Genomic DNA, 13,188 nt, shown 5'->3' on the forward strand with positions numbered 1-13,188 from the left:
CGTCTGTCTTTACACTGATTTTAGGATTATTACAGGTTTTTTTTTAAATTTCCCGATATCTCGAGAATTCTCGAGAATTCTTTTCTGGAAATCCTGAATCTCGAGAATTCAAAATTTCTTCATTTCGGGAAATCCCGAATCTCGAGATTGAGATTTTCTCGGTAAATGCCCAACTGAGTAAAATTTTTATTATTGTGTAAGAGACAAATCTATCCGCTTTTTTCGTCCGTGCGTCATGACTGCAGTTTAAAAAATAATAATAACAGGTGGTACTTCTGACAAAAATCACGTAAACATATTGAAAATACGTGTTTTATTAGCAACTCACTTGAGAGATAATAAATAAGTGTATATTGATTTTATGGTTCATAACTACATCTTGTTGTAGCTTATACAAATTCTACTTCTTTACATATGTGACATGCTTATATCTTTTTAGTAGGTACACTAATTAAGAAAATACTTTCCTTATGTGTCCAGTAACTATATCAGTCACGATATGAGTAAATTATTTGTATTTATTATTTTCTAATAAATTACCTAGTTGTTATTATTAATTACGACCTTCTGCTCCCTCTTATGTAAAATTTTAATTCTTCCCTTATAAAAACGTGCTGGTTGTGGTGAAAAATATAACACGAGGTGAACTTGAACATCACCAGCGAAATACAGGCAGTAAGTTTATGTTTTTGGTGCAGGGGTATTGCATTATTATTATTAGTTTTTTTAATTTTTAAATTTTTATAATTTTATTTCTGTATCTGAGAGCCAGTGTATCTTATATACAAAAAGATCACGCAATGAGTCTGAAGTACAGATTTTAATTTATTGTTGGTTTGTAATACATACTTTCAAGCAATAGCTGTTAAGATCCGCTATAAATAGTACAATTTTTTTTTAAATATTAATAACCATGCCCTTGCTTTTTCGTACAAGGTGGGTTGGTCGCATTGGTGTGGGGCTAATTAGGTTCCTCCATTTATATCTTTAATTTTCTTTATGGCCAGGATTAAATATTTTGTGTAGTGTTCTTGTGTTGTTCTATTGCATAGTACTTCGTGAGGCTTTTAGAGGTCAATTTCATGATTATGCTGTCTACATCGAGTCCTGAGAGTCCATCGCTCCCTTTCTAGTATAGGGCAGTCGTTGATGACATGCCACACAGTTTGAGATGTGTTGCCGTCACATGGACAACAGTCATCATCCCTCAATTTAAATCTTTTTAGATAAGCTCGCACCGTAATTACACATGTATTGCATTGTCGTCCTGCAGTACGTATGATGCGTTTTTGCTGACTTGTCTAAATACTTTTCCGATTTCCATGAAGTGTTTTTGCACTGTCGACCAAGTATCCCCGAGCGTGGAAGGTACTCTTGCACGTCCGAATTCATATTATCGAATTCAGCAGGACGTACGTTTGGAAAATTATATAAGTCAAAATCGCCATTGACACTAATTAATGATTGACCTTCAAATATAATAATCCCTTTAGATATCATAATTTTTAATTATTACAGTAAAGTTGTTGCGTTAAATCCCGATCTAAAAAATGAAATAAAATGCAATGCCATATGAGGTTAGCCATGTAGATAATCAGATAAAATCATCGAATGTTGTGATAATTGAATTTCAATAGTTGGTAGGGGTTAGCTTATGTAGTGGCGAAGACTGCTTGTCAGATGGAGGTAAACTACTACATACGAGTTTATCACACGGTATTCACCATACTTGACATATAACATTTGGTTTAAGACACTTGCAAGTGATAAACTTATTACAACGTTTTTTTTTATAAATTATCATGTCGAATTACCAAGTTAACACTATTATGTAGGTACTCGTCAACATTCTTGTCGATGCGCTCAATCCGTTTTTAATGTTTTTAATGCAGACGGAGATAGTGCGTGTGTGTCTGTGTGCTATGCTGCGTTGCACTGCGTTGCACTGCGTTACAGACAGATACATCAAGACAAATATAAATGACAAAATGTGTTGAGTTTATTTAAAATATTATTTTTGTACATATATTTCTGAACCTTTATCATGTCTCCAAAGTGTGACGCTAGTTATCTTCATACAAAAATTAATTCCAACCATAGACTTAATAATGTCATGTTATTTATTTATGGTTATTTCATTTACCTACTTATGGGTAGAATAATATAATAATAGATTCAAACTACTTGTGGCAATAATTGCGCTGTACTTTCAAACGTAATACCCCGTTTACACGTGCATGGATTTACTGTTGACAGTAAGTATTTTCGCGGCCATAACAAGAAAATGTACGGGTAAACATGTATTATCCTCCAGTTGCAAGCTTTTCCTTGCTGCTTGCCTTGTTGCAAGAATTTTCATGCGACAGTAGGATTTTTTCGATCGGCGCCTGCGCAGTAGAACGATAGTGCCAAACCTGCCGACAAAAAAACGAACTACGAACGAATTTTCAGGTTGACTGATTTTCATTACCTGTCAAATAGTACGAAATAGTAAGTACCATAAAATGACAACATCGCGCCTCACTCACTCTTAAAGAATGATATTGGAGAGACAGCCAGCACTTTTACGCGTAAACAGTTATTGTCACGATAGTTTAAAATACGCACCATTGCTGCCAGTAAATCCATGCACGTGTATAGGCGCTATTAAGGCATTTTTATCAAATTCTAGTAAGTACGCACATATTTAAATTATTTTTACTTTTCGCCGATGTTTTTATAAATGTGTAAAATATAAGAACGTTCGCTGTCAATGAAAAGTAAGTACCTACCAAAAATAAAGGCGTGACTTGTCCAATAAAATCGGCATTGCTAAAAATGCCATGCCTTGCTAACAGTATTGATAAAAGCAAGAGTTAGTTTTTTACGGTCGGCTGATTTTTCGTGCAAGTGCCGCGGCGCTAACTGCCTCTCCCATATCGAACGGAGTTCGTCACCAAATACGGTGTGGGCAGCGCACTTCCATCTGGCCATATTGGGCATCCCACAGCCGCAGCACACCGATCAAACGAATGAGCACACATTGGCACATTCGATAGCCAGCTGCGTCATCATTGGAGCCATCAAGATTGAAATACAATATTATTACCTTTCATTCCTTTGATGCGACAACAATGCAACATGGCTGACGAGTAACACCAATTTCTCCAGCCGGGATTCGAGCTCAAGGGTTACATAACTGTTATAACTACTGTCATAGTCAGTGTTGTCAATTATCATTCATAAAAATTTGCCAGATTGGGAAAGAAAATAAACTAAGTGTCGTTAGATTTCAAAATCAGCCTAGTCCACCTTTAGGTATTTTTGATGTTTTTGTGAATTGCTGAAGAACTACTGCTTTCTAACATTTCTGCATTATTTAAATGTGGATCTTATTAATTTTAAATATTCTATACTCGAAATAATATAAACTTTCACCCCTGTGACTGTGTACTTGAGAAAACAGAAAAGGCTGTTTCTCTCCTATTTATTCATTATGGACTTGGCTGATTTTTAAATCTAGCAACCATTGTGACATAAAAATATCCTAAATTTTCTCAAGTTTAAAAATTTCTAGGAACTAACATTTCAAAAAAAGTTAAAATTATTAACATTGTTTTTAATAGAACTAAGATTGGAAAAATGTTTATTGTTTCACAACTGATAAATTAAGTCATATAATTAAAAATTGACGTACTTAGTTGCGGAATATGGTAGTCGGTGAAATTACATTTATTTTATTGGTAAGATATACGATACAAAAGGCCAGCATGCTGATTTTAAAGAGGTTTAATTCTGGTGCAATATTCTAGCTTTTTTAATGAAAAGTTTTAAGCTCTGTGAGGTATCAAAAAACGTTAAACTTAAAACCATACATCAGATACAAATTTTGCAAGCCAGACGCCCATTAAAAATTCTGGATCTGGTAAAAAACGCTAAATTGGAAACGCTACCTAGGTACATTTTCTTTTAATTTCAAAGCAAAATATGTTACCCTAGTGTTAATAGTGGTAAACTACCAATTCTTGTAGAAAACCGTTTTATTATAATATCGACAAGACAAAATGTGTATAAGGCGATACCCTCCCTCGTTTTGTCCGCTATCTTGATGACAACGTGTATATTATATTCAAAGCACGAATTAATATACGTATTGAATAAATAATAATGCCTCCGTTGTCTCACATGTAAATGTGGAGTATCTTGGTGAGTTGAGCCATGCCTCAATGCTAGATTACACCTAACTACCTGATGGGTTGGGATTCTAGACTGAGGTGGTTGATGGTATAGAAAGCGACACAACATACTTGCCAATGAAGGGTAGATGTGCCGATGATGAATATAATATAAAACTTTTTCAAGTGACAAAAAAGTCACAGCTGTTTTCAGATTTGGCCAAAAATTCTTTTATGCCAACAGTTTCAGAGGAAATATTGGGAATAATGTGTTGTATAAAAACTGTTTCTATGCGAATTTAATTTAATCATAAATAGAAAACGTGTGAACGAAGCATTTTTGAGATAAGCCGAAAACAGCCGTGCCTGTTGATCGTCTATTTGCAGAAGTAAGATGATTTTGTACCTACATTTTAAATAAGTAGTAAAAATAGGTGCTAAGGAGATTTTACTATGGTTGATTATACGTCGGGGCGTAGCACACTAGGAAAAGGGCAAAACATTTAAAATTATTAGAAAAATTACATTTTCCTACAATAATACTTTCAATATCTTCATTCATTATACTTTTCCATTCACAATATGAATGTTACATTCAAGCATACATCGAGACGCTGCAATTTTTAAAAGAAACAATATTCATTTCACAGAATGAAAATTTAACACCTACCTACAATGAATCAATCACTCTCCCATAGAGAAAAATGTTATTTTAAACACGCTGTTTATTACAGTTTTCATAAATAACTATTTGGCAGCTTAGTTGGCTCGTAAAAAATGACGTGAACTTAATACACGGTAAGGTCAAAATATTGACATACGAATTATGTTTCCAAAACAACTGTAAAAAAAATAAACAAAATATCAAATATTATTTATATTCAGCATTTACATTTGAAGATTTCGCAAGGGGAGCCCTTAGTAACAAAATAAAAACTACCATTCTGTAGCAATCATACCACTAAGCATTAAATGAGTGACAAACTCTAATAATAAATATAAGGTATGTTTTGTTGACAAAACAAAACAATGGAGCGATAATAATTGTCAGCATTTCCTCAATCATAACTAGATCAGTAGTGTCTGTTCTCATTGGTAATTATTGCGATACACTCTTGTAATACATTATGTACTGCATTTGTATAAATTGGAAAGACATTGCACTCAACTCATCGAGTCAGCCACGAGACGCACTACTAGATTCTAATGAGCGGTCCATGTATCAAGAATGGAATAGCGCCTATCCGCCGAGGAGTATCCTGAATACCAAACCGGAGATCGACTGGTGGGTGGACGGTGTCAACACGAATGCTAGAGCGGCCGGTGCAGACAGCTAGATAACACTAATCCAGGATATGTGGAGATGGAGGAGGCTAGGGCCTGCCCTGAGTTGTTAAGCCACTGATATTTATATGGGATCAAAGTGTTATTTTCTCTGTTTTTATTAGCCATTTGAAACAGTAGACAGTCTGGCAGGTTTGTGATAAATACTCACGTCAGCGTGTAATAGTAATTAATACGGACGTCACCGCCCGAGACTACGCATGGCACACATGGAGAAAAGTAAGTAAGAACTGCTTTGATAGAAAACGAGTTTTCTTTGAAAGCATCCAGAATGTGTCATCAAAATATAGGTCAGCGTTGGACGTTTAGAATTATGACATTTTATTCGCCAACGTGCCATTTCTAAAATTTCAAAAGTGACAGGCCTATTTAAAATATATCTCTTGGTAGGTATTCTAGAATCTAGAACGAAACTGTAACCAACTCGGCTGTAATATTATAGATACACGATAATAAATTGATTACCAACTATGGTTGCTATGGTGATTATAAATAACAAATATATGTATTATAAACAACTCCCTTTCAGGGATCGATTCAAACAGCTGGCGAAATATAAACCATCGATTAAATTTAATATTTTTTTCATAGTATACGGAGAACAAACTGAGTATTTCACAAAGGAAAATTAGCAGTAGACATTATAATCATCGATAGGGTCGCGATTTAGTTACTATGCAATACGGCTATTTTTTTTTAATTGCAGTATATCCCCAAGATGGGGTAGTTTTAGAGTGACCGTTTTTCACATTTAGCAAAAAACCACACGCTGCTTTTTCAATATATTTGATATTTTTGCTGCAATTTGATTTGAAATCGTTTGTTCCCGAGCAAAGACCCGATAGGTTGAGCGAATCGCTAATAACAGATTATCGTAAAAAGTATAATTAATATAACATACGCTCAGTAGAGGCCCATAAGTAGGTATACGTACAATATGTCTAAGACGAATTCTGCAGTTTTTTGGACATATTGTCAGGCGCGGACCAGACAACCTGGAGAGACTGGTGGATTTGGGTGGCCTCCAGGGAAGGCGAAGCAGAGGAAGAGCGTCTGTGCGCTGGAGCGACCAAGTGAAAGAGCCGACTGGGGGGGGGGGGGGCACCATTCATTCTACCCTGCGAGAAGCGGAAGATCGAGAAGGATGGAAAGTCTTGGTCGCTCAAAGGATGACAAAATTTAAAAGTGATCACGATCCTCAGCTATGAGTGTACGATCAAGAAGAAGTCGCACTTATGCACCAAAATCGATGATGTATTTTAAGATGTTTTTCTTGAATTTGCATCGATACAATGAGATAAATCTGATTATGTTTATCTGAAAACAAAATGTTTTCCAAAGATTTTTCCAGAGAAAATAATATATCAACGATGTCAGATGTTTTAAAACGAAAAATCATTGGCCAATCATTGTTTACAAAATGAAAATCTTCGCGAAAGATTTTTTTTTATTTTTATTCTCTAAAACTCGACAGCATAGCATTACGTTATGTTTATGAATCACCCCAATTAAAATAAGATAGGAGATTCCGCCCACTTTGAAATCTAGTAATTCTGAAAAATACTCAGAATAAATGTTAGGTTTAATCTGTCATTTCAATATAATATAGAGAGTTGAAGCCTTCAAGGTGTGAGTTATCCTAAAAACTACCACCAGAAACAAAAAAGAATTTGCATATTAGTTATTGTTCTTTGTTAGCCTTCTCAATGAGTAGGCCCCACTCCTCTCGGCATTATACAACACGCCAAGGCATGTGGCCACTTGAAGACTATCTGGGGCATCTATTGTTTGCTTAAATATTCCTCTTCGTCTAAGACACAGGGCAGCGCGGATGATATAAATGGACACTGACGATCCTAATAATTATGACTGTTACGCCATACGCATCCGATAGGAACTTGTGGATGCGACAGCTCGTAATAGCACGTGGGTGAAAACCCGTAGTTATACCTGCATGCCAGATGGAACCTTTGGGTATGAAGAATGTACTGGAAAAAGTGTAATATTCTGTGATTGAAACGACGAGAATCTATATGTACCTAAGTAGTAGGCGGGGTAAATGTGGAATTCAGTGGAACAACCTGATAGATTTTGTTAACCCCCGCCCCCTCTCGTCGTATTAAGAATCAAAAAAATCTTATGGATATTTTTTCAAAATTAACCCACCCTCCAAATCATTTTATGTGTGCGCCAGGGTGATTAATTTTGATATTCTCAAACGAATAAGAAAGGGCTGAGTAGAATCAAAACTGCATCACTATGAGTGGACAAAAGTACCTACAGCATTCCCCAGGTTATTTTCCAAAAATGATAAACGCTGTGGGTACATAACAGAGGAAGCCGCCACATGACTTGATTTAAGAACCTCTGTGATTGGTATGAGTGCAGCTTCATCGAAATATTTAGGGTTAGTAGATGGCACAAAGAAGAAGAGCATGTAAATCAATCAATATTAATTTAGTGACGATAGCTCGTCATTTTACAGACAGTTAGTTGATCACACTAAATTGCAAATTACTACAATCTTTAGTACCTACGTTGATACTTGGGCCTTCAATGTTTTATATACTTATTTTACTACTATAGTGTGTATCTATGTATAGTATTTTTTTTCGGTATGATAATAATATATTTGTCCAGAACCTAGAAGAATATTTAGATGATTTCATTATATTTGATCGTAATAAAAAATTAATGTACTTGGATAATTTTTAATTTAACAATAAATAAACATACAATTTTAGAATGACACATTCTTTTAATCGTAAATACCTAGGCACATAATTTGGAAAAGTCTCTGGAAAATAATTCGAAATTCGAATGAATTCTTACCTAACAAACAAGTGATCGTATCCATTTAACCTATTAAAACAAGACAGTCTTCTTCTTACTAACTACTATGTTATGCGATGTATTTCAAATTCCGAAAAGAAATTACTACCATTTTATAACGTTTTTCTTAGCTCGTATTCTTATTTGTCCGGTGGTTCTTTGTCCGGTACAAATCTTGAAATCGATTTTTAACTAACTTCTCGACTAGCTGGACGTTTGAAACTTTTAGAATATATCAGAACACGATGCCAATGCATTTTTTTTTAATACTTTTAGCCATCTTTAAGTAGAATTGAATTCATTTTCAGTTAATTCTGTTTTGAATGAAAAGTTATTTCGACACCGTTATTGGTTGCTAGGGGTCTGGGGTCCTAGCAACTAAATTATTAATAATATATACGTGCGTTACTATGGAAATCAATATGACATTTCAGTATTATTTCTATCAAGTACACATTTTTTTGATCGTTTAAGCTAGTCAAGTCAAGTTTATACGATTCAACAGAAAATTTAAAAACGTTTTAAGTATATAAAAAGTTCTTTTTATCTTGTAATTATTTATAATTTAAATCAAAGTGACATTGATAATCAGATTTATGGGGTCATTATTACTCAAAATTTTAACAATGTACTTAATATGTAGGTATTTCAAATTATTATTAGTTTCAGATAGTATTTAAAGAGTTTTGTAATTTAAGGTATAAAATAAGTTTTTTCATAGTATATGCATGGGCTCCAATGGAAAGCTATTAGGCAGTACCTACTTAAAAATAAATAATTTGTAATGTATTTGTAAATATATTCAATGAAAAGAGGTTGAATAAAATTATATTAAAATGTGAAAAATAAACAGAATGGACATATTAAATTTTCTGCATTCATTGAATGAAGTCAATAGATGTCTGTCTTCCTTGAAAGTTTGATGATTCTTTAATCCAGTAGTAGATAATAAATGCTTGTTGATAGTGTAAGGAAACTATAAGAATTCATTCCTACCTGATTCTTCGCGGCATCTCCAATCAGCCTCTCTGTGTCGTTGAAGGCCACATAGCTTGGGGTAGTCCTATTTCCCTGGTCATTGGCGATGATTTCCACTTTTCCGTGCTGCCAAACTCCAACGCACGAGTACGTCGTGCCCAAATCGATTCCCACCGCGGCTACTTTACCCATTTTGAATTTATTACACCGGTGTTTTTAACCTAAAACAACACAAGCAAACTTCTAATAAAAACAAACATATAAAACAAATGCAATAAAACTTAAAACGTCACTCGATTAAAATTATTCAAAATTCGAACAAGAATTAGGTATCTATGTTCCGAAATAAGCACTGAATACGTAAATAAGAATAATAAAATTAATGTGGATACTCTATTTTAGTTTGGTAGGTATTAATTAAATATTTATTTAAAAAAAAACTTCAAATATGTAATTGTTATTTACCGAATTAATTAAAATTGAATGAATGCAAATTTGTGGTTATGGACGGTCAACAAAATTATTTTGTTGATGTTACAAAATTATGTTAGACGGCCAAGCGTTTGTTGGACTGGCCGTTTTCAGAAAGACTAAACTGAATTCACTGAATCTGTGTTCCAATTTTAACTTTTACGCGACTGCGTATGGTATGACATGTTTTTTTTATTCAGCGATCGAGGCGGACGACTGACAAAATGTCGGCATTTTAGAATATTATTAACGGCCTGGAAATAAAATTGTACTGGCGAAATGGAAGTGTGAAAGAAGTGGGTCTTGCCTTTTATGTCGCGGCGGTAAGGTCAGTTATTATGAGGTATACCGTATACGAATTTAATTTTGCCAGTAGAGTATCCTCCAGATAACCTTGCCATTGTATACACTATTGACTATACAGTGACAAGGATTTGTATGTATACGCAACCGTATAATTGTATTAGTGAATTCCATGCACTTGATTGGTTTACTCACGTTTTAATTTAAAAAAATCTATTCCAAATATCAAGGTTAGGTGGCGGTTACTCTACTATCATAATAAGCATCGGTACGTCAAATTACAGCATCAGTACATATAAATGCATTGTTATGATTAGTAGAAACCAGTGGCGAAGGGTGGGGGTAGGCTGGATCTGACATCAATAATCGACAATAAACTTTGTTAGTCATAAGTACGTGTTTTTATTGAACCAAGTCTACAATTAATTCACAGATGGTGTTCGTTAGTATTGTAAAATTTAATGAAACACTGCGAAACCAAGCCATAATAAATAAAATATAGTCGAAATATAGTAAAAAAATAATCTATATTTATAAATATCTAAAATTATGCCACTAAACTATATATTATATAATGTTGGATATTTTATCGATAGAATAATATTTTGTGTCTACTATGCTTTGGTTTAGGCAGGTCTTATTGAATTAAAAAAAAAACTAACCAACAACATGTGTCATATTATGTATTATTCAAAGAAAACAAATAAATATGAATGAAAAAGTGTACTTACACTATTTTGTCGAATCGCCTATAACATACCAAAACTATTATGGTTTGGTTTAGGCAAGGTTTAATTGATTTTTAAAAACTAACCAACACCATTTGTAAATTGTAGTCTCAGTTCAATAAAAACTAAATAAAAAAGCTATAACTAAGCAAAATAATACTAGATCTGGCAAGAAAAACGCTACGTTGGTAACGGTGGCATGAACGTTGACATGTGGCACTGCCACCTGGTTATTCCTTCCAGTATATAATGTCTATATTATAAATACACCTTCAATACTTGCAAGGCAAGAATAACAAACTAGGATGACCGCCTGAAAATACGTATAGTATTTAGTCAGGGCTCGACGAAGAAAAAAATGGTTGTTAAATCTCTCCTTAACTTTATTTAATAAAGTTTGCCAATCCCTTGTTTAAGCTATATATGTATCTGAATAATGCTTATTGACTCACTCTTTTGCTGGAATATTCTGGAAAAATCCAAAATATAAACAGAATATTTTTTTAATTCGTCGATAATTTAAAAATGCTTTATTTTGTAGCTAGTATAGCTTACCTAAATTCATGACACTGATTCAAAAATAGAACATTGTGCGCACATATGTATTAGATACAAGAGGGACTTTGAAACAAACATTGTGAAGCAAAATATCTCTCACTGTCAAACTTAACTGATAAGGTTTTCAATTAATAATAAAACCACATCATATTATTTTGTCAGTGATTTTACATTATTAGCTGTCATCAAATTCGAAGAACACACATTTTTGTAACGATACACTTACATGACCTTCTGTCTTTTCAAACATATCCGGTAAATTGTACGAGTAAATACAATATGGCTCAAATCATTATTTTGTACCCATTGCGGAAAGTAAAAAAATATTGAGAGCGAATTGAATTTTCATTAAAAAGCATTTCGCCAAGCGCTAATTTGTATGAATCTTCGAATGAGATATTACAATCACATTGGATTTCTAATAAAATTTAATACTCTCAACAGAAATTTAAATTCTAGTTGATATAAGTTTTGTACTATTCCATTTGAGTCATAACAGTGTTTCTTAATTTTTAATTATCGTTGATATTAATTTGTTATGTAAACGAGAATTAACTGTATTATGTCAGTATACATTAATTTGCCATTGGTGAATGCGCATAGTACACAAAGATGCTCAAAAATGACTCAAATGAAATAGTAAAAAACTTATTAAATTATAATTTATATAAATATATAATAATGATTATTATGTTAGATACGCACGACTCTTTCACGAAATTTTTAAATAGTTCCTAAAACCAGAATATACACAATATTGTAATATTATTGTAGCCAGTCAAAATAAATGATAGATTATGTCGATTATTTTATATATCCCTATATGAAGCCAAATAATAATATATTAGATGTTGATATATTCCACCTACGTGAGGATGAGTATAGGTAGGTGTTGTTTTATAAATTATTAAAATAGGGTCCACTTATATTTACTTCTTCTTTAGATCTTTAGATCTTCTTTAGATTGTTTTAATACCATTTCTTTATTATTAAATGTTATGTTCAAATCAAATCAAATAAAATTTATTTATTTTACATAATATAAGGAACATAACAAATTATAAATTCAAAGCGTTCTCGACATGACATAACATAATTAGTGTTACAATTTTTAAAATAAAAATACAGAGAAATGTAAGTTAATAATACAACAAGTAATAAAATAAGAAAAGAAATAAAATAAAATAACAAAAATAAAAGTAGATGTTAGCACACAGAGTTAACTATTGATAGACCTTATCTTAAAAACTTATAAAACAACGTCCACCTAAATTCACATCACGTAAGTGGAATATATCATAATCCGAAGCGATTTCATTAAACATGGTTATTGCCCTCCCAATTGGCATCACTAATGGCAGGTTAGTTTTGCATCTTGGGGGAACAAACAACGGATGCCCTCGATTCCTAAGATAATTATTAGATACACACGAGCCAACACCAGCAAGAATGGCAGAGTTCACATTTACGCCGCGTATAAGTCGGAAAAAATATGTAGCTAAATAAAGATCCCTTATAAATTTTAAGCTGTTGTGAACATTTTAAATTTATAATTTGTAATGTTCACCGTATGTAAAAATAAATAAGTTTGAATTTGAAATACATACACTGAATCATCATTAGTTAGAATATTTAGATGAACAATATTTACCCAAACAGATTTCATACGTAAATACATTTATTATTACCGAAACATCAAAATAGCTTACTGCCAAGGGAATGGAATAACTGGACTCCGGATAATTGGACGCCGCACTGTCGTAGACACGTATACACAACGTAGACGAGGTATTTTAATCAGTTTCTATCTACTACTAAGT

At 33.1% G+C, this 13,188-nt stretch overlaps 1 protein-coding gene across 1 annotated transcript in view; it reads right to left on the reverse strand.

The window, feature by feature from the left end:
* Nucleotides 1–9,900, reverse strand: part of Hsc70-2 (Heat shock protein 70 cognate 2) — a 32,517-nt gene extending 22,617 nt beyond the window's left edge. The window contains exons 1-2 of the mRNA XM_085945512.1: nucleotides 9,774–9,900; nucleotides 9,327–9,529 (exon numbers count right to left, since the gene is read on the reverse strand). Coding sequence (XP_085801638.1) covers nucleotides 9,327–9,500 — 174 coding nt within the window. The 5' untranslated portion in view covers nucleotides 9,501–9,529; nucleotides 9,774–9,900. The remainder of the gene's footprint in view (nucleotides 1–9,326; nucleotides 9,530–9,773) is intronic.
* Between the last annotated feature and the right edge of the window lie 3,288 nt (nucleotides 9,901–13,188).

Source organism: Rhyacophila brunnea, unplaced genomic scaffold, assembly GCF_057557595.1.
Source record: "Rhyacophila brunnea isolate RB1 unplaced genomic scaffold, BYU_Rbru_1.0 scaffold_18, whole genome shotgun sequence".
Classification (NCBI taxonomy): Eukaryota; Metazoa; Arthropoda; class Insecta; order Trichoptera; family Rhyacophilidae; genus Rhyacophila; species Rhyacophila brunnea.